Genomic DNA, 22,974 nt, shown 5'->3' with positions numbered 1-22,974 from the left:
GATACAAAGTCGTAGCGCTCCTTCTGAAGCCAAACCTGGGTCTCTTTGTGGGCTGGTGCCAAGTCCTGCTGCTATACCCAGGGTCTGCCAGCAGCCACCTCATTGCACCAGGAGATCATCATACTCTTCAGCACAACCAGGTACACTTTGGTGTTGACTTTTAAGCCGACTTCGAAGATGTGAGGTGGCATGATATGGTCCTAACCTGGAACCATACCAAAGACCATAATCGTGGCCAAAAACTTTGTTTTCATCACCCTGGGCACATCCCTGTTATTTGTGACGATTCAGCAATGCATTTTGAGGGTGCTGGCAATGGTCCTGTTGTCATAACTTGGATCGATTGAGAGCAGGAGTTGTACAGCAGCATATCTCCGATCTTACTATTTGAACATTGCATCACTTTCAGACATGATAGAAGGCTCTTATCATTCTTGGGATTTGTAGATAACTGATCAACTAGTAGATGGTCTGCAACAAAAAAGAAAAAGAAAAAAAAAACAGTTTTCATCAAATGGAAATGAAATCATATCGTCTTTTCTAGGGCGGCAGCTTTATCGATTTTACACTGTAAATGCTCATTCCATGCTTTAATTTTGTTTTTGTATAAGAATCGTTTTATAGTTAGAATGGACAATCATTTGAAGAAATCTTGGTGTCTGACTAATTGATCCATTTACTGACTCAACTGGTATGGCTACGTCGCCCACAGTCAATGGACTTGAACGAACAATTGCAGCTGTTTGTTGTGCAGTAGCTGTAAGTGTTGCGGAAGCTCTCAGTTCTGGTCAACAGGACAAGAATTTGAAAATGGTACATCCGAAAGATGATGAAACCAAGGAACTTTCAACTTATTCCACAGATCATGAAAAGTTTAATGGTGTGACCGTTGGTGATCAAAAATACTCTAAAGTGTGTTCCATATCGATCTTAGTAGCTGAAACTGTACAATATGTTGCTTAAGGCTTTGAGAGAATCAGTTGAAGATGATCTGATCCTGGTTGTGGCACAAGCTAAATGGTAACAGACAGGAGAAGTTGGAAATCATTCACGAAACATCTAACCTCAGCAATCCATGGAAAAGTGTGGAGTCCTCCCCTACATCTCAGATTAGTAGCCCTCAACTATGGTTGATCCATTTAATTTTTTTTTAAACGTGTTTCATCTTTCGACTTTATGATAACAATTAATAAATCCAAAATTTGAGAATGTAAAGATAGAACTGTTATTTTTTGATCCATGCATTTGAAATAGAAAAGAAGACTAGTTGTGCATGTTGTATTGAAATTTATTTTTAAATGTTATTTTTTATGCACAATCCATTTTTAGTTTCCCAATACACAAAAGAGGCCGGAGTCCGTAATCTTGAACGGACAATTGCAGCCGTTTGCCGTGCAGTAGCCGTACGTGTTGCAGAAGCCCTCAGCTCTGGTCAGCAGAACAAGAATTCGGCAATAGTGCATCCGGAAGATGATGAAACCAAGGAACCTTCAGCGCATTCCACAGATAATGACAAGCTTAATGATGTGACAGGAGATCTCTCAGCTTTGACTCATCCTCCTGACATGCCAATTGTGATTGATGAAACAGCTTTAGAAGATATTCTTGGGGTAAGTTTTTTTTTTTTTTTTAAATGTAAATGACTACAGACAAGACATGAAGCTACTTGATAAAATAACTTCAAGGTCAAAATCCATCCATCCAGCGGGGCCATAGTCAAGATTGAACTCACTACACGAGTTTGTAGTGTAATTTAAATCTTATCGGTAGCTGGATACTTGATGCTTCACCAGGGCTATCAAGGGTATTTTTTATCGTGACGCCATCACTAGATGGGGTGCCTACCACGGCTTAAGAGAATCCTGTCTACTCAACCTGGGATTTTACCTCGCGGTACATACAGCGCCACATCTTCCCAAATGTTCACCCATCTGGTACTGGCCAGGCTCAATGTTGCTTAACTTCGGTGACCTGGCGAGAACCGGTGTGCCAATGTGATTGTGCCATATATATTCACAAGGTCAAAAACTAGCGCACAATAAGTGTTAGATAGCTTCTGACCTAGAAAATAGAAATTCTTTCCCCTTTGTCAAAAAAACATCGCTCAGGAAAAGAGAAAACTCAAGGACAAAATAAAGGAAACTCAAGTTATAAGGCTGCCAAAAGTAAACCCAAGGCTCTCTTTCTACTCTGCTCTCTAGGTTTGAACAATTCTTTTTGATAAATTTGGTAATTACTAGACTACCCGTAACCCGTTGGGTCAGTATGTTATATTAGCTATGGAATTAATGTATGAGCGTGACACTTGTGACATAAAGAAAATAGTTTTTGTGACATAACAGAAACATTTCTATGAAAGTATATTAAAAAGAAAAAAAAATGTAGACAAATTTCTATGAGTTGTTCTGTTTATAATTGTCTATTTTTGAAAAAAAAACTTACAACCATTGAATTATAAGTGGTTTGCCATTCTTATAGGTGAATGTGCACTGAACAGATACCATAATACTTTAAATTCAAATTTTGATATATCTTAATTTAAACACGAAAGAAACAAAACAAATGGGACGCTGAAAATGTGCCCAGTAAAATAGTATGTTTTATTGTCGTGTTTATTATTTATTTGTAACACAATTTAAAAAAAAAACATTTTCCGGGTTATTTATTTATGTTGGTAGTGTAGAAAATTTATGAATGTTTTTAAGGTGTATTAAGAAATGGAAAATAAAAGAAAGGCGGTGGGGAAATCGCTGTTGTAAAAAGGTTGTCAACGGTTAAAGTAGATTTATTTGTAAGAAAATTGCAATAAAATAACTTAAACGTAATACGGAAATGAACGATATAAAAAAAAAGCAGAAAGTGTTAACAATCGTTTATTTGGTTAATTTAAACGTAAAAAAAAATTGGGGCACTGAAAACGTACACAGTAAAACAATACGTTTTATTGTTGCATTGATTATTTAGTATAATATATATCGCATTTATGAAACAGTTCGATGATTATACGTATCATTTGTAATCACGTTCTGCGTTTGCTTCCCATATCTTGAAGTTTTTTTTTATTCAATAAATTTAAGATATTCGCTTTTCGAACGAAACTGGTCCAGCGATTTGTGTTTATATGTTTACGCTGCTATGGGTTTATGTTTATGTACGCATGCGCAACTGGAAGTCGTAAACCGGATGTTGAGTTACAACACGCGTTACAAGGTCGTTTGAGTTTTATAATTATATAGATTACTATAATGAAGATTCTGTGTGATAAACTCAGACTTGTCTGAATGGTACATGACACAATATATCAACGCGTCATTTCTTTAAGGGCATCAAATATGTAGCCGTCATAAGCATTAACATTTCTTTTCTCTCATGAAGAGCCGCCCCTGTGAGGTAGTTGGGTCACATGATAATCATCTTCCAGAGAGTACAAATTTTAATCGGAACTTTGAAACGCTACTTCTAGCCTCTTTGCGAATTGCAGACATAAGTCAAAGAGCTTCCAGGCACCAACAAAGAAAGATATCTCTTCTCTAGTTCTGATCAACTTGACCCCAAGCAAGTTTATATCTCACTGGTAAATATACTGCTTGAAGAAATTTAGCAGATGACTCTTTCTTATTTTAATGACTTTTCTACACCATGTTAATTTTTAGATACTTACACCAAATGGTGTAGGTCTCTCAAATATATTGCTATTATTTATAGACTTTATTTGTTTGATGTTCATTTTGTTACAGAATATTATAGGAGTTTGTTTCCCCTTATTTCTTTCTTAATGAGGTTTCACATAAATTTGTAATGTAATATATCTTCAACTCTTCATAGTTCATCCCCTTATTTCTTTCTTAATGAGGTTTCACATAAATTTGTAATGTAATATATCTTCAACTCTTCATAGTTCATCCCCTTATTTCTTTCTTAATGAGGTTTCACATAAATTTGTAATGTAATATATCTTCAACTCTTCATAGTTCATCCCCTTATTTCTTTCTTAATGAGGTTTCACATAAATTTGTAATGTAATATATCTTCAACTCTTCATAGTTCATCCCCTTATTTCTTTCTTAATGAGGTTTCACATAAATTTGTAATGTAATATATCTTCAACTCTTCATAGTTCATCCCCTTATTTCTTTCTTAATGAGGTTTCACATAAATTTGTAATGTAATATATCTTCAACTCTTCATAGTTCATCCCCTTATTTCTTTCTTAATGAGGTTTCACATAAATTTGTAATGTAATATATCTTCAACTCTTCATAGTTCATCCCCTTATTTCTTTCTTAAGAAGGTTTCACATAAATTTGTAATGTAATATATCTTCAACTCTTCATAGTTCATCCCCTTATTTCTTTCTTAATGAGGTTTCACATAAATTTGTAATGTAATATATCTTCAACTCTTCATAGTTCATCCCCTTATTTCTTTCTTAATGAGGTTTCACATAAATTTGTAATGTAATATATCTTCAACTCTTCATAGTTCATCCCCTTATTTCTTTCTTAATGAGGTTTCACATAAATTTGTAATGTAATATATCTTCAACTCTTCATAGTTCATCCCCTTATTTCTTTCTTAATGAGGTTTCACATAAATTTGTAATGTAATATATCTTCAACTCTTCATAGTTCATCCCCTTATTTCTTTCTTAAGAAGGTTTCACATAAATTTGTAATGTAATATATCTTCAACTCTTCATAGTTCATCCCCTTATTTATTTCTTAATGAGGTTTCACATAAATTTGTAATGTAATATATCTTCAACTCTTCATAGTTCATCCCCTTATTTCTTTCTTAATGAGGTTTCACATAAATTTGTAATGTAATATATCTTCAACTCTTCATAGTTCATCCCCTTATTTCTTTCTTAATGAGGTTTCACATAAATTTGTAATGTAATATATCTTCAACTCTTCATAGTTCATCCCCTTATTTCTTTCTTAATGAGGTTTCACATAAATTTGTAATGTAATATATCTTCAACTCTTCATAGTTCATCCCCTTATTTCTTTCTTAAGAAGGTTTCACATAAATTTGTAATGTAATATATCTTCAACTCTTCATAGTTCATCCCCTTATTTCTTTCTTAATGAGGTTTCACATAAATTTGTAATGTAATATATCTTCAACTCTTCATAGTTCATCCCCTTATTTCTTTCTTAATGAGGTTTCACATAAATTTGTAATGTAATATATCTTCAACTCTTCATAGTTCATCCCCTTATTTCTTTCTTAAGAAGGTTTCACATAAATTTGTAATGTAATATATCTTCAACTCTTCATAGTTCATCCCCTTATTTCTTTCTTAATGAGGTTTCACATAAATTTGTAATGTAATATATCTTCAACTCTTCATAGTTCATCCCCTTATTTCTTTCTTAATGAGGTTTCACATAAATTTGTAATGTAATATATCTTCAACTCTTCATAGTTCATCCCCTTATTTCTTTCTTAATGAGGTTTCACATAAATTTGTAATGTAATATATCTTCAACTCTTCATAGTTCATCCCCTTATTTCTTTCTTAATGAGGTTTCACATAAATTTGTAATGTAATATATCTTCAACTCTTCATAGTTCATCCCCTTATTTCTTTCTTAAGAAGGTTTCACATAAATTTGTAATGTAATATATCTTCAACTCTTCATAGTTCATCCCCTTATTTATTTCTTAATGAGGTTTCACATAAATTTGTAATGTAATATATCTTCAACTCTTCATAGTTCATCCCCTTATTTCTTTCTTAATGAGGTTTCACATAAATTTGTAATGTAATATATCTTCAACTCTTCATAGTTCATCCCCTTTTTTTCTTTCTTAATGAGGTTTCACATAAATTTGTAATGTAATATATCTTCAACTCTTCATAGTTCATCCCCTTATTTCTTTCTTAATGAGGTTTCACATAAATTTGTAATGTAATATATCTTCAACTCTTCATAGTTCATCCCCTTATTTCTTTCTTAATGAGGTTTCACATAAATTTGTAATGTAATATATCTTCAACTCTTCATAGTTCATCCCCTTATTTCTTTCTTAATGAGGTTTCACATAAATTTGTAATGTAATATATCTTCAACTCTTCATAGTTCATCCCCTTATTTCTTTCTTAATGAGGTTTCACATAAATTTGTAATGTAATATATCTTCAACTCTTCATAGTTCATCCCCTTATTTCTTTCTTAAGAAGGTTTCACATAAATTTGTAATGTAATATATCTTCAACTCTTCATAGTTCATCCCCTTATTTCTTTCTTAATGAGGTTTCACATAAATTTGTAATGTAATATATCTTCAACTCTTCATAGTTCATCCCCTTATTTCTTTCTTAAGAAGGTTTCACATAAATTTGTAATGTAATATATCTTCAACTCTTCATAGTTCATCCCCTTATTTCTTTCTTAATGAGGTTTCACATAAATTTGTAATGTAATATATCTTCAACTCTTCATAGTTCATCCCCTTATTTCTTTCTTAAGAAGGTTTCACATAAATTTGTAATGTAATATATCTTCAACTCTTCATAGTTCATCCCCTTATTTCTTTCTTAATGAGGTTTCACATAAATTTGTAATGTAATATATCTTCAACTCTTCATAGTTCATCCCCTTATTTCTTTCTTAATGAGGTTTCACATAAATTTGTAATGTAATATATCTTCAACTCTTCATAGTTCATCCCCTTATTTCTTTCTTAATGAGGTTTCACATAAATTTGTAATGTAATATATCTTCAACTCTTCATAGTTCATCCCCTTATTTCTTTCTTAATGAGGTTTCACATAAATTTGTAATGTAATATATCTTCAACTCTTCATAGTTCATCCCCTTATTTCTTTCTTAATGAGGTTTCACATAAATTTGTAATGTAATATATCTTCAACTCTTCATAGTTCATCCCCTTATTTCTTTCTTAATGAGGTTTCACATAAATTTGTAATGTAATATATCTTCAACTCTTCATAGTTCATCCCCTTATTTCTTTCTTAATGAGGTTTCACATAAATTTGTAATGTAATATATCTTCAACTCTTCATAGTTCATCCCCTTATTTCTTTCTTAATGAGGTTTCACATAAATTTGTAATGTAATATATCTTCAACTCTTCATAGTTCATCCCCTTATTTCTTTCTTAATGAGGTTTCACATAAATTTGTAATGTAATATATCTTCAACTCTTCATAGTTCATCCCCTTATTTCTTTCTTAATGAGGTTTCACATAAATTTGTAATGTAATATATCTTCAACTCTTCATAGTTCATCCCCTTATTTCTTTCTTAAGAAGGTTTCACATAAATTTGTAATGTAATATATCTTCAACTCTTCATAGTTCATCCCCTTATTTCTTTCTTAATGAGGTTTCACATAAATTTGTAATGTAATATATCTTCAACTCTTCATAGTTCATCCCCTTATTTCTTTCTTAAGAAGGTTTCACATAAATTTGTAATGTAATATATCTTCAACTCTTCATAGTTCATCCCCTTATTTATTTCTTAATGAGGTTTCACATAAATTTGTAATGTAATATATCTTCAACTCTTCATAGTTCATCCCCTTATTTCTTTCTTAAGAAGGTTTCACATAAATTTGTAATGTAATATATCTTCAACTCTTCATAGTTCATCCCCTTATTTCTTTCTTAAGAAGGTTTCACATAAATTTGTAATGTAATATATCTTCAACTCTTCATAGTTCATCCCCTTATTTCTTTCTTAATGAGGTTTCACATAAATTTGTAATGTAATATATCTTCAACTCTTCATAGTTCATCCCCTTATTTCTTTCTTAAGAAGGTTTCACATAAATTTGTAATGTAATATATCTTCAACTCTTCATAGTTCATCCCCTTATTTATTTCTTAATGAGGTTTCACATAAATTTGTAATGTAATATATCTTCAACTCTTCATAGTTCATCCCCTTATTTCTTTCTTAATGAGGTTTCACATAAATTTGTAATGTAATATATCTTCAACTCTTCATAGTTCATCCCCTTATTTCTTTCTTAATGAGGTTTCACATAAATTTGTAATGTAATATATCTTCAACTCTTCATAGTTCATCCCCTTATTTCTTTCTTAATGAGGTTTCACATAAATTTGTAATGTAATATATCTTCAACTCTTCATAGTTCATCCCCTTATTTCTTTCTTAATGAGGTTTCACATAAATTTGTAATGTAATATATCTTCAACTCTTCATAGTTCATCCCCTTATTTCTTTCTTAATGAGGTTTCACATAAATTTGTAATGTAATATATCTTCAACTCTTCATAGTTCATCCCCTTATTTCTTTCTTAATGAGGTTTCACATAAATTTGTAATGTAATATATCTTCAACTCTTCATAGTTCATCCCCTTATTTCTTTCTTAATGAGGTTTCACATAAATTTGTAATGTAATATATCTTCAACTCTTCATAGTTCATCCCCTTATTTCTTTCTTAATGAGGTTTCACATAAATTTGTAATGTAATATATCTTCAACTCTTCATAGTTCATCCCCTTATTTCTTTCTTAATGAGGTTTCACATAAATTTGTAATGTAATATATCTTCAACTCTTCATAGTTCATCCCCTTATTTCTTTCTTAAGAAGGTTTCACATAAATTTGTAATGTAATATATCTTCAACTCTTCATAGTTCATCCCCTTATTTCTTTCTTAATGAGGTTTCACATAAATTTGTAATGTAATATATCTTCAACTCTTCATAGTTCATCCCCTTATTTCTTTCTTAATGAGGTTTCACATAAATTTGTAATGTAATATATCTTCAACTCTTCATAGTTCATCCCCTTATTTCTTTCTTAATGAGGTTTCACATAAATTTGTAATGTAATATATCTTCAACTCTTCATAGTTCATCCCCTTATTTCTTTCTTAATGAGGTTTCACATAAATTTGTAATGTAATATATCTTCAACTCTTCATAGTTCATCCCCTTATTTCTTTCTTAATGAGGTTTCACATAAATTTGTAATGTAATATATCTTCAACTCTTCATAGTTCATCCCCTTATTTCTTTCTTAATGAGGTTTCACATAAATTTGTAATGTAATATATCTTCAACTCTTCATAGTTCATCCCCTTATTTCTTTCTTAATGAGGTTTCACATAAATTTGTAATGTAATATATCTTCAACTCTTCATAGTTCATCCCCTTATTTCTTTCTTAATGAGGTTTCACATAAATTTGTAATGTAATATATCTTCAACTCTTCATAGTTCATCCCCTTATTTCTTTCTTAATGAGGTTTCACATAAATTTGTAATGTAATATATCTTCAACTCTTCATAGTTCATCCCCTTATTTCTTTCTTAATGAGGTTTCACATAAATTTGTAATGTAATATATCTTCAACTCTTCATAGTTCATCCCCTTATTTCTTTCTTAATGAGGTTTCACATAAATTTGTAATGTAATATATCTTCAACTCTTCATAGTTCATCCCCTTATTTCTTTCTTAAGAAGGTTTCACATAAATTTGTAATGTAATATATCTTCAACTCTTCATAGTTCATCCCCTTATTTCTTTCTTAATGAGGTTTCACATAAATTTGTAATGTAATATATCTTCAACTCTTCATAGTTCATCCCCTTATTTCTTTCTTAAGAAGGTTTCACATAAATTTGTAATGTAATATATCTTCAACTCTTCATAGTTCATCCCCTTATTTATTTCTTAATGAGGTTTCACATAAATTTGTAATGTAATATATCTTCAACTCTTCATAGTTCATCCCCTTATTTCTTTCTTAAGAAGGTTTCACATAAATTTGTAATGTAATATATCTTCAACTCTTCATAGTTCATCCCCTTATTTCTTTCTTAAGAAGGTTTCACATAAATTTGTAATGTAATATATCTTCAACTCTTCATAGTTCATCCCCTTATTTCTTTCTTAATGAGGTTTCACATAAATTTGTAATGTAATATATCTTCAACTCTTCATAGTTCATCCCCTTATTTCTTTCTTAAGAAGGTTTCACATAAATTTGTAATGTAATATATCTTCAACTCTTCATAGTTCATCCCCTTATTTATTTCTTAATGAGGTTTCACATAAATTTGTAATGTAATATATCTTCAACTCTTCATAGTTCATCCCCTTATTTCTTTCTTAATGAGGTTTCACATAAATTTGTAATGTAATATATCTTCAACTCTTCATAGTTCATCCCCTTATTTCTTTCTTAATGAGGTTTCACATAAATTTGTAATGTAATATATCTTCAACTCTTCATAGTTCATCCCCTTATTTCTTTCTTAATGAGGTTTCACATAAATTTGTAATGTAATATATCTTCAACTCTTCATAGTTCATCCCCTTATTTCTTTCTTAATGAGGTTTCACATAAATTTGTAATGTAATATATCTTCAACTCTTCATAGTTCATCCCCTTATTTCTTTCTTAATGAGGTTTCACATAAATTTGTAATGTAATATATCTTCAACTCTTCATAGTTCATCCCCTTATTTCTTTCTTAATGAGGTTTCACATAAATTTGTAATGTAATATATCTTCAACTCTTCATAGTTCATCCCCTTATTTCTTTCTTAATGAGGTTTCACATAAATTTGTAATGTAATATATCTTCAACTCTTCATAGTTCATCCCCTTATTTCTTTCTTAATGAGGTTTCACATAAATTTGTAATGTAATATATCTTCAACTCTTCATAGTTCATCCCCTTATTTCTTTCTTAATGAGGTTTCACATAAATTTGTAATGTAATATATCTTCAACTCTTCATAGTTCATCCCCTTATTTCTTTCTTAAGAAGGTTTCACATAAATTTGTAATGTAATATATCTTCAACTCTTCATAGTTCATCCCCTTATTTCTTTCTTAATGAGGTTTCACATAAATTTGTAATGTAATATATCTTCAACTCTTCATAGTTCATCCCCTTATTTCTTTCTTAAGAAGGTTTCACATAAATTTGTAATGTAATATATCTTCAACTCTTCATAGTTCATCCCCTTATTTATTTCTTAATGAGGTTTCACATAAATTTGTAATGTAATATATCTTCAACTCTTCATAGTTCATCCCCTTATTTCTTTCTTAAGAAGGTTTCACATAAATTTGTAATGTAATATATCTTCAACTCTTCATAGTTCATCCCCTTATTTCTTTCTTAAGAAGGTTTCACATAAATTTGTAATGTAATATATCTTCAACTCTTCATAGTTCATCCCCTTATTTCTTTCTTAATGAGGTTTCACATAAATTTGTAATGTAATATATCTTCAACTCTTCATAGTTCATCCCCTTATTTCTTTCTTAAGAAGGTTTCACATAAATTTGTAATGTAATATATCTTCAACTCTTCATAGTTCATCCCCTTATTTATTTCTTAATGAGGTTTCACATAAATTTGTAATGTAATATATCTTCAACTCTTCATAGTTCATCCCCTTATTTCTTTCTTAATGAGGTTTCACATAAATTTGTAATGTAATATATCTTCAACTCTTCATAGTTCATCCCCTTATTTCTTTCTTAATGAGGTTTCACATAAATTTGTAATGTAATATATCTTCAACTCTTCATAGTTCATCCCCTTATTTCTTTCTTAATGAGGTTTCACATAAATTTGTAATGTAATATATCTTCAACTCTTCATAGTTCATCCCCTTATTTCTTTCTTAATGAGGTTTCACATAAATTTGTAATGTAATATATCTTCAACTCTTCATAGTTCATCCCCTTATTTCTTTCTTAATGAGGTTTCACATAAATTTGTAATGTAATATATCTTCAACTCTTCATAGTTCATCCCCTTATTTCTTTCTTAATGAGGTTTCACATAAATTTGTAATGTAATATATCTTCAACTCTTCATAGTTCATCCCCTTATTTCTTTCTTAATGAGGTTTCACATAAATTTGTAATGTAATATATCTTCAACTCTTCATAGTTCATCCCCTTATTTCTTTCTTAATGAGGTTTCACATAAATTTGTAATGTAATATATCTTCAACTCTTCATAGTTCATCCCCTTATTTCTTTCTTAATGAGGTTTCACATAAATTTGTAATGTAATATATCTTCAACTCTTCATAGTTCATCCCCTTATTTCTTTCTTAAGAAGGTTTCACATAAATTTGTAATGTAATATATCTTCAACTCTTCATAGTTCATCCCCTTATTTCTTTCTTAATGAGGTTTCACATAAATTTGTAATGTAATATATCTTCAACTCTTCATAGTTCATCCCCTTATTTCTTTCTTAATGAGGTTTCACATAAATTTGTAATGTAATATATCTTCAACTCTTCATAGTTCATCCCCTTATTTCTTTCTTAATGAGGTTTCACATAAATTTGTAATGTAATATATCTTCAACTCTTCATAGTTCATCCCCTTATTTCTTTCTTAATGAGGTTTCACATAAATTTGTAATGTAATATATCTTCAACTCTTCATAGTTCATCCCCTTATTTCTTTCTTAATGAGGTTTCACATAAATTTGTAATGTAATATATCTTCAACTCTTCATAGTTCATCCCCTTATTTCTTTCTTAATGAGGTTTCACATAAATTTGTAATGTAATATATCTTCAACTCTTCATAGTTCATCCCCTTATTTCTTTCTTAATGAGGTTTCACATAAATTTGTAATGTAATATATCTTCAACTCTTCATAGTTCATCCCCTTATTTCTTTCTTAATGAGGTTTCACATAAATTTGTAATGTAATATATCTTCAACTCTTCATAGTTCATCCCCTTATTTCTTTCTTAATGAGGTTTCACATAAATTTGTAATGTAATATATCTTCAACTCTTCATAGTTCATCCCCTTATTTCTTTCTTAATGAGGTTTCACATAAATTTGTAATGTAATATATCTTCAACTCTTCATAGTTCATCCCCTTATTTCTTTCTTAATGAGGTTTCACATAAATTTGTAATGTAATATATCTTCAACTCTTCATAGTTCATCCCCTTATTTCTTTCTTAAGAAGGTTTCACATAAATTTGTAATGTAATATATCTTCAACTCTTCATAGTTCATCCCCTTATTTCTTTCTTAAGAAGGTTTCACATAAATTTGTAATGTAATATATCTTCAACTCTTCATAGTTCATCCCCTTATTTATTTCTTAATGAGGTTTCACATAAATTTGTAATGTAATATATCTTCAACTCTTCATAGTTCATCCCCTTATTTCTTTCTTAAGAAGGTTTCACATAAATTTGTAATGTAATATATCTTCAACTCTTCATAGTTCATCCCCTTATTTCTTTCTTAAGAAGGTTTCACATAAATTTGTAATGTAATATATCTTCAACTCTTCATAGTTCATCCCCTTATTTCTTTCTTAATGAGGTTTCACATAAATTTGTAATGTAATATATCTTCAACTCTTCATAGTTCATCCCCTTATTTCTTTCTTAAGAAGGTTTCACATAAATTTGTAATGTAATATATCTTCAACTCTTCATAGTTCATCCCCTTATTTATTTCTTAATGAGGTTTCACATAAATTTGTAATGTAATATATCTTCAACTCTTCATAGTTCATCCCCTTATTTCTTTCTTAATGAGGTTTCACATAAATTTGTAATGTAATATATCTTCAACTCTTCATAGTTCATCCCCTTATTTCTTTCTTAATGAGGTTTCACATAAATTTGTAATGTAATATATCTTCAACTCTTCATAGTTCATCCCCTTATTTCTTTCTTAATGAGGTTTCACATAAATTTGTAATGTAATATATCTTCAACTCTTCATAGTTCATCCCCTTATTTCTTTCTTAATGAGGTTTCACATAAATTTGTAATGTAATATATCTTCAACTCTTCATAGTTCATCCCCTTATTTCTTTCTTAATGAGGTTTCACATAAATTTGTAATGTAATATATCTTCAACTCTTCATAGTTCATCCCCTTATTTCTTTCTTAATGAGGTTTCACATAAATTTGTAATGTAATATATCTTCAACTCTTCATAGTTCATCCCCTTATTTCTTTCTTAATGAGGTTTCACATAAATTTGTAATGTAATATATCTTCAACTCTTCATAGTTCATCCCCTTATTTCTTTCTTAATGAGGTTTCACATAAATTTGTAATGTAATATATCTTCAACTCTTCATAGTTCATCCCCTTATTTCTTTCTTAATGAGGTTTCACATAAATTTGTAATGTAATATATCTTCAACTCTTCATAGTTCATCCCCTTATTTCTTTCTTAAGAAGGTTTCACATAAATTTGTAATGTAATATATCTTCAACTCTTCATAGTTCATCCCCTTATTTCTTTCTTAATGAGGTTTCACATAAATTTGTAATGTAATATATCTTCAACTCTTCATAGTTCATCCCCTTATTTCTTTCTTAATGAGGTTTCACATAAATTTGTAATGTAATATATCTTCAACTCTTCATAGTTCATCCCCTTATTTCTTTCTTAATGAGGTTTCACATAAATTTGTAATGTAATATATCTTCAACTCTTCATAGTTCATCCCCTTATTTCTTTCTTAATGAGGTTTCACATAAATTTGTAATGTAATATATCTTCAACTCTTCATAGTTCATCCCCTTATTTCTTTCTTAATGAGGTTTCACATAAATTTGTAATGTAATATATCTTCAACTCTTCATAGTTCATCCCCTTATTTCTTTCTTAAGAAGGTTTCACATAAATTTGTAATGTAATATATCTTCAACTCTTCATAGTTCATCCCCTTATTTCTTTCTTAATGAGGTTTCACATAAATTTGTAATGTAATATATCTTCAACTCTTCATAGTTCATCCCCTTATTTCTTTCTTAATGAGGTTTCACATAAATTTGTAATGTAATATATCTTCAACTCTTCATAGTTCATCCCCTTATTTCTTTCTTAATGAGGTTTCACATAAATTTGTAATGTAATATATCTTCAACTCTTCATAGTTCATCCCCTTATTTCTTTCTTAATGAGGTTTCACATAAATTTGTAATGTAATATATCTTCAACTCTTCATAGTTCATCCCCTTATTTCTTTCTTAATGAGGTTTCACATAAATTTGTAATGTAATATATCTTCAACTCTTCATAGTTCATCCCCTTATTTCTTTCTTAATGAGGTTTCACATAAATTTGTAATGTAATATATCTTCAACTCTTCATAGTTCATCCCCTTATTTCTTTCTTAATGAGGTTTCACATAAATTTGTAATGTAATATATCTTCAACTCTTCATAGTTCATCCCCTTATTTCTTTCTTAAGAAGGTTTCACATAAATTTGTAATGTAATATATCTTCAACTCTTCATAGTTCATCCCCTTATTTCTTTCTTAATGAGGTTTCACATAAATTTGTAATGTAATATATCTTCAACTCTTCATAGTTCATCCCCTTATTTCTTTCTTAATGAGGTTTCACATAAATTTGTAATGTAATATATCTTCAACTCTTCATAGTTCATCCCCTTATTTCTTTCTTAATGAGGTTTCACATAAATTTGTAATGTAATATATCTTCAACTCTTCATAGTTCATCCCCTTATTTCTTTCTTAAGAAGGTTTCACATAAATTTGTAATGTAATATATCTTCAACTCTTCATAGTTCATCCCCTTATTTCTTTCTTAAGAAGGTTTCACATAAATTTGTAATGTAATATATCTTCAACTCTTCATAGTTCATCCCCTTATTTCTTTTTTAATGAGGTTTCACATAAATTTGTAATGTAATATATCTTCAACTCTTCATAGTTCATCCCCTTATTTCTTTCTTAAGAAGGTTTCACATAAATTTGTAATGTAATATATCTTCAACTCTTCATAGTTCATCCCCTTATTTCTTTCTTAAGAAGGTTTCACATAAATTTGTAATGTAATATATCTTCAACTCTTCATAGTTCATCCCCTTATTTCTTTTTTAATGAGGTTTCACATAAATTTGTAATGTAATATATCTTCAACTCTTCATAGTTCATCCCCTTATTTCTTTCTTAATGAGGTTTCACATAAATTTGTAATGTAATATATCTTCAACTCTTCATAGTGTAATGGTAGGTCCTGAACTAAGCTTCAACCTCTGTCCCATCAACGTAATGTTGCATCCCTCTGCTTGTTCTACAAGTATTTTAATGGTGAATGCTTTGACGACCTACAAACCCTTGTACCCCCCTCGACGTAAATACCCCCGACAAGCAGCAAAATCCCACCCCTACACAGTAGAGATCCTTAGATGTCAGAAAGCCTTTTACTCTAATAGTTTCTTCCCCAGAACTGTTAGACTTTGGAAATCCCTTCCGAGTTCCTGCTTTCTCAACTATACTGACATTCAGAAGTTCAAATGTAATGTGAACAGATATCTCGCTGCTCAACTCCCTACATAGCATCCCTGCAACTTATGTCCTTGATAGTAGCTCGCTACATCAAAATCAAAGTAGCACTGTGCCTTGTTTGGGGTGAAAATGAAATTAAAATAAAAAAAAAATATGTCGACATGGAGGAGCCATAAATTTTGTTATGTATTTCAAATGATTATGGGTGATTCTGTTGCTTATGGTTATGAATCGCATAACCATTATTTCAAATGATTGAAAATCGACACATACTATCTTCCTCTGGCCGGTGATCATCTAGTCATTTTCTCCAGGAGGTCAGAACACAAAGAAGACTTGGAACAAAAAAAGAGTTTACATTGTTTAATTTTTATTGCTTACTCTCATGTTCATTCCTATATGTTTCTGTTAAGTGTTGAGCCATTGTGTAGAACAAAGATGGGGGTAGTAGATCTAGTCGGTGAAAAATCAATGCAGTTACGATCTCGAGTGTTGAGTGATTCTTAATAACAAAGATAGTGGCGATAGATCCAGTCTTGTAAAGACAGAGACTGATAATGAACTGACTGAAATCCATAATTCGATATTTTTATAACAGCTTCTCATTGGTTGGTTTTCCTAATGCATAGTTATAAATAATATTGCCCAAATTTTGGTAGTCATACCCGCCATTATTAGCAAAAGCATTTGAACAATTTCTATATGTTTAACAAGTGCATTAATGGAGTTGCATCTGGAGAGTAAAACATGGAACCTGTGTTCGTACAGACTTGAAAAGTCCCTGAATTTTGAATTTTGCCTTGAAAAATCCTTGAAAATATGGAAAATGTCTTGAAAATTTCTTGAAAATTGTATTGTTTATGTCAAGTAAAAATTTGTGTCAAAATATTGAAAATAAAATCGAAATAAATACTATTAAATTATTTTTTAAGTATTAATAAAAATAGCATTGAAATATTTTTTAAATATTGAAAATAAAATCAAAATGCATTGTTCTGAAATTGCATAGTATTATTGTAGATATGTTTGGAAAATCTGATGTTGGCCACATGGATGAATAAAAGAAGTTCATCAAAGTTGTAGAAATAAGACAAGTTCTTGTTGTGAATGTTTTACATGAATGAATCTGAGATTGGAACTATAATAGGACGCATCTGATCATGTTGGTAGTTCATGTTAGTGATCCAACATACTGATTGTCTGCAACCTCTTCAGGAATATAAAATGGACTACACAACACTATTTAGAAACTGTTTGCGTTACAGTAAGCAATCTATTTAGTCTTGTTTGGGTTACTGTCTAAACTCTAGATATTGTATCAGGTCATCTCATAATTTCTGATTGAATTTTTACCTTTTTTTTTTTAAATTGAACGAAATTTAAAATATATTGTGTATTTTTTACATTTAGATGCATTTTAACTGATTACATTTTTTTTTTTTACAGAACGATAAAATTTAAATTTGCTTGATTACAACCCTACTAACATGGAAGTGCTTAAGAATCATTTGAGGCATATAATGCTTGGAGTTCAAGCAAGGAAATTCAGCAGCCGAAGTGGCTAGAAATATTCATTCAGTTTATGAAAAGGAATGTGTGAATGAAAGAACTTACAGAAGATGGTTTGCAAAATTCAGAAGTGGAGATTTCACTCTTAAAAATAAAGATCTGAACTGGGTGTCCAGTTGAGTTTAATAAGTTTCTTGAAGCAACTCTTGAAGAAAATCCTGCCTTATCAGTTGAGGAATTGGCAATAAAACTGAATTCAAACTGTTCATCATTATCTTCAACAACTTGGAAAAATTCCTAAACTTAATGGCTGGCTCATGAATTGTCTGAAAAACAATCTCAAATCCCAAGTTGATATCTGCTCTTCTCTCCATTCTCGCCTTTGGATAAACTTGTGACTGGTGACAAAATATGAATCTTTTATTTAAATATTAAGCGTCGTAGACAATGGTTTCGTAAAGGGGAAAGACCTCAGCCACAGCTGAAAAGAGAACTTCATGGGAATAAGGTTCTTCTTTCAATATGGTGGGATTGCCAAGGAATAATCCACTTTGAATTGTTATCATCTGATGTAACAATTATTGCTCAAATCTACTCTCAGCAATTAGAGCGTTTCGACCAAGCTTTGAGGGAAAAAGACCTGCTCTAGTGAATTGAAAAGGGGTGATGCTTCATCCGGACAATGCACGACCCCACACAGCAAGAATCCTCTCACAAAAGATTGAATAACTTAGTTGGGAGAAAATTCCTCATCCACCCTATTCTCCTGACTTTGCTCTTTCAGACTACCATTTGTTTCGTAGCTTACAAAATTATTTGGAAGGAACAGCTTTTGTAATGCAGAAAGGTGTTGAAACTGAAATTTGTGAGCTCTTCGAATCAAAGCCAAACGGGTTTTACATTGATGGAATTAATAAGTTTGTTAATAGATAGAAGGAAGTCATAGATAATCAGGGAAAGTAGATTGATGATTAATTCTTTAATAAAATTTAACATTTGCTCACTTCTTTTCTTTATTTATAAATTCGGACAGAACTTATGGGATGACCTATATGATTAAAAATCCTTTTTTAATATATATGATTATATCTGAAGCATCTATACAACACCGAGTCCACTTCGACATCATCAGTTTAAAAGCTACACTTTAGTTTTTTTTTTTTTTTATATCATTTTCATAATTTGTCTAAATATCTTTTCTTAATAGTTGTGTCATTTCCACTTTAAAATTTTGCTTTTCTTTTAAGAAAAGAAGCAAAAAATTAATTCTTTTTGAAAATTCCAGCCACCCAAATTCTACAGTGAAATGTCCGAACGCCTTGCACAACCTGGTGTAGCTGTTGGCCTTGCATGGACCACAATGGGAGGAGAGATCATGTTTGTTGAAGCTCTCCGTATGGAAGGGGAAGGTAAACTGACCCTCACTGGACAGCTTGGTGATGTGATGAAGGAATCGGCCACATTGGCCCTCAACTGGGTTCGTAGTCATGCCAAAAGAGTAAGTCAACCATTTTGCGTTTCTTTTGAACTGTTATTTGCTATTTGTGATGAATTAGACAAAAGGATAAAAATGATGTCATTTATAAGTAAGGATGAAGACGCTGAATGTGCAATGGTTTGCCCAAATGTGTATACATATGGTCTGATAGCTACCTTTGTATTTCTTTTTTTCTCTCCTCTGCTATCTTACAAAAGCCTGCAAGTTGAAAAAAAAAAAAAAAAAAATTCCAAGGGGAGTAACTCTTAACTTTAAACTTTCTTAGTTATTGGACTTTTACAATTTTCTGATATACTTCAAGGGGAATAATTCATTCAAATAAATGTTATTCATGAACGCTTTATTTTTAGTATTGGAGATATATATAAACATTAATCTATTATATAAAGGAAATTCATATTTTTTCCAATTTTATCAGGGTGCTACCAGATCAGGCTGTCTGAAGATATTGGCTTGCTGAGATAAAATGCACCTAACATTGATGTTTTGTTTTTCTATTCTCTTTTGCAAAACTTAATTATATTCTGTAAAATCAAAAACAACCCCCCCCCTTTTCCTTTTTCTCCACCCTCCCACTTCCCGGCTGGTTTACTAACTTAAAATAGACCAAACATTAATACTATATAACCCTTTTCCCTCTCACATTGCAGAACTCCTGTTCTGTAAGACAGAGAACAAAAACAACAAAATCCACTACAAAACAACCAAACCAAACACTACAAACTAGTAATTGAAGATACAAAGAGTTTGAAGAATAAAAAACCTCCTGAAAAATAGTTGAATGCAACATTAATACTATTTCCAAAATAACTGGATTCGGCATTAAATAACCCGAAAAGGGTTGATATGCCATAAAACAAACCAACCAAACCAATTTTATCTATTTATTTTTTGCTGGAGATGAGGCATCCTATATTCATTCCTATTTCAGTGATTTCAACTGAGATTTTTTTTTTTTTTTTTTTTTTACATAGGCATCACCACTTATCATGGCCCAGAGGCTACTCAAGGATAAGGGTTACAGAGTGTACAGTAGTCAATTGGACAATATAATAATCGTTAGTAATGGAAATTCGGTAAATTTGTTAACTTAAGTGGAACAGCTCAAGAACTTGCTTACATTGGACTTGAAGACAACCATATTGTAGTCAGCTGGAAAGCAGGCAAACAGAAGACAGAAGTCTTTTCGGATTCTAACCATCTCTTTAAGTGCAATTGTTTGGATCTTTTTTTCACTGGTTCACTATGTATATTTGTCAGGTAGTTTTTGAAAGGTTTTTTCATGGCACAGTTGTACCTATGATTACAGGAATAATGGAGATGTTATTTCTGTTTGTGTGTTTAATGAAAAATTAAACAAGGTTCACTTAAAAACCTTACCTGGTTGGGTTAAGTGTGTCACCTGCCCTTATTATGGAAAAGGTTCCTACATTTTGGGTCAGCAAGGATCCAATTAGTAATCTTTATTCAGAAAAAAAAAATTTGCTTTCTTTCATCTTACTAGAAGTTTTTGGTCTCCCAACAAAGGAGGGATTGGACCTAGTAAGTCATTCCCGTTCGTTTATTGACTTTTCTCAACCACACCTTTGATTGTTTCGAAATTTTGCACAAACATTAGTCAAGATGAAAGTAAATGTTTGCAAGAACGGATTTTCCAGTATAACTCGGGTTGCTCCCTAGAGGGCATTATAGGGGTAAAATTGGCCCTAAATCGTTACCTGTTCACACTTTTCTCAATAACCACGCCTTGGATATTTTTGAAATTTTGCACAAACATTAGTCATGGTGAAAGTAAATTTTTTACTCTTGGAGGAGGACTCTACAATTGACTCGTTTTTATTTTTTTCCAAAATAGTATTAAATTAAGTGAGACAGTCAGCCTGATGAAACTTTGTTTATTTCTTTTTCTTTCTATTTGAACCAGAGTGGGGGCTGTTGGAAGAGACAGAGGTAGAAGTGTGTTCAAAACTGAAGTTGTATGTAGAAAGAGAAGTTTTGGATCAGTTAGGTTTCAAGGACCTCAGAAATAAACAAATCTGAAGGAGGCAAATTTGAGTCTACACCTGTTTTTTCTGGTTGACTTGTGCACATTGTCAACAAATGAATGAAACTAAGTTTTATTTTTTCTAACAGTGTCAATTTTTAATAAAGTGTCAATTTTTAATAAAGGAAAATATTTATTTAAAAACAAAAAAGTGGGGAAAGATATTGAATATTAATTTATTTTGGTACATGTGTTTTTATTTACAAAACTTTGAGATAAACAGACGAAACATTGTCCCTATTTGTCAAAAGAGAAGATTCTATTTTTCGGGTTATATGCGCTTACAGCATCATACATTCTCATTTAGTACAGTCCTGGCTCACAGGATAACAGTAGAGAGAATATAATGATGTGTTGTAAAGTTAAACTAAAGCACATGTAAATACTAAACTGTAGAGGGTGATTCAAATATAATGTAACGTGACCGTTACGTTTGAATCATGTTCATTACAGTCCAAACCTCCCTCGGACATCTCCCTTCCCCTTTGGACTTGAAGGCAATCAGATTGTAGTCAGCAGGAAAGCAGGCAATTGGAAGAGAGTTCCACAGGCGTGCAGTTCTAAGAAAGAAGCTCTGTTCATGGAATCTACGTTTAGGTTTAGGCACAGATAAAGAGTATGGGAAATTATTGATAGTGGCTAGACGAGTGCTTTTCGTGAAAGTTTGGTGAGAGGGGACCATTGAAGCTCAACTGAGCACTTGCCATGAAAATAACGATAAAGCAGAGACAGAGGTTGCAGAGAAGAGAAAACTGCATCCCCCTCCACTAGGCAACGAAGTTTATTTTGAACTTTATCAAGCCAGGATAAGCTAATAAAGATTTGAATCCTCCTTTCAATTGTGATTAAAATCTATTTCATGATGTTTATTAAAATGAAGAAAGTTTGTTTTTGCATTACCTAGATTATTCCTTATATACTTTAACTTTGTCATTTTAAAAATATTTCAAACAAATGTTGTCTTTGTTTGTCAGCTTGGCTTGGATACTTATACGTCTGATCGAGATAAAACTGATGTCCATATTCATTTTCCATCTGGAGCTGTAGGGAAAGATGGCCCTTCAGCTGGCGTTACAGTCGTCACTGTCCTTGTATCTCTATTCAGTGGACGCTGCGTCCGCTCAGACACAGCTATGACAGGGGAAATCACACTAAGAGGACTTGTTCTACCGGTAAGAGAATGTTATTCCCTTTCTTTTAATTTTTATTATTTCCTTAAGCTAATTGTATTAAAATCCTTGAAAATGAAAACTGTCTTTGAACAATGTAAGTGGGACGCATAATTGGTATAACCAATAATGTAACACCAAAGAGAGGCAGCGTGAAATCGTCAGTGAACATTAACTTTTAGTTAAGACGCAGTAGTATTAGTTGGGAGAACTTCTTTGTGTGTTGAGGACATGGGGCGTCGTCCTCATATTGAGAATCGCCACCCCATGTGGGGGCGAATGTAACACCAAAGAGAGGCAGTGTCAGAACATTAGGGTCGATGTGACGCTTTTATTTAACGTTAGTATTTTATCCCGGGCAATATCGGGTAATCGAAAGATAGATGTTAAGATTTTATTCCGGGCAACACCGGTTAACTAAAAGATAAATGTTAATATCTTGTGCCGGGCA

General features: G+C 31.0%; 1 protein-coding gene across 1 annotated transcript in view; it reads left to right on the top strand.

The window, feature by feature from the left end:
- LOC145276889 (lon protease homolog 2, peroxisomal-like) overlaps window positions 1–22,974 on the top strand; it is a 103,127-nt gene that overhangs the window by 65,086 nt on the left and 15,067 nt on the right. Inside the window, exons 13-15 of the mRNA XM_080128328.1 lie at window positions 1,330–1,610; window positions 19,098–19,310; window positions 22,329–22,526. Coding sequence (XP_079984454.1) covers window positions 1,330–1,610; window positions 19,098–19,310; window positions 22,329–22,526 — 692 coding nt within the window. The remainder of the gene's footprint in view (window positions 1–1,329; window positions 1,611–19,097; window positions 19,311–22,328; window positions 22,527–22,974) is intronic.

Source organism: Euprymna scolopes, chromosome 1 (genome assembly GCF_053919585.1).
Source record: "Euprymna scolopes isolate OS-2025 chromosome 1, ASM5391958v1, whole genome shotgun sequence".
In the NCBI taxonomy this organism is placed as follows: domain Eukaryota; kingdom Metazoa; phylum Mollusca; class Cephalopoda; order Sepiida; family Sepiolidae; genus Euprymna; species Euprymna scolopes.
The sequence above is the reverse complement of the archived record's forward strand: the minus strand, read 5'-3'. Positions and strand labels throughout refer to the sequence as shown.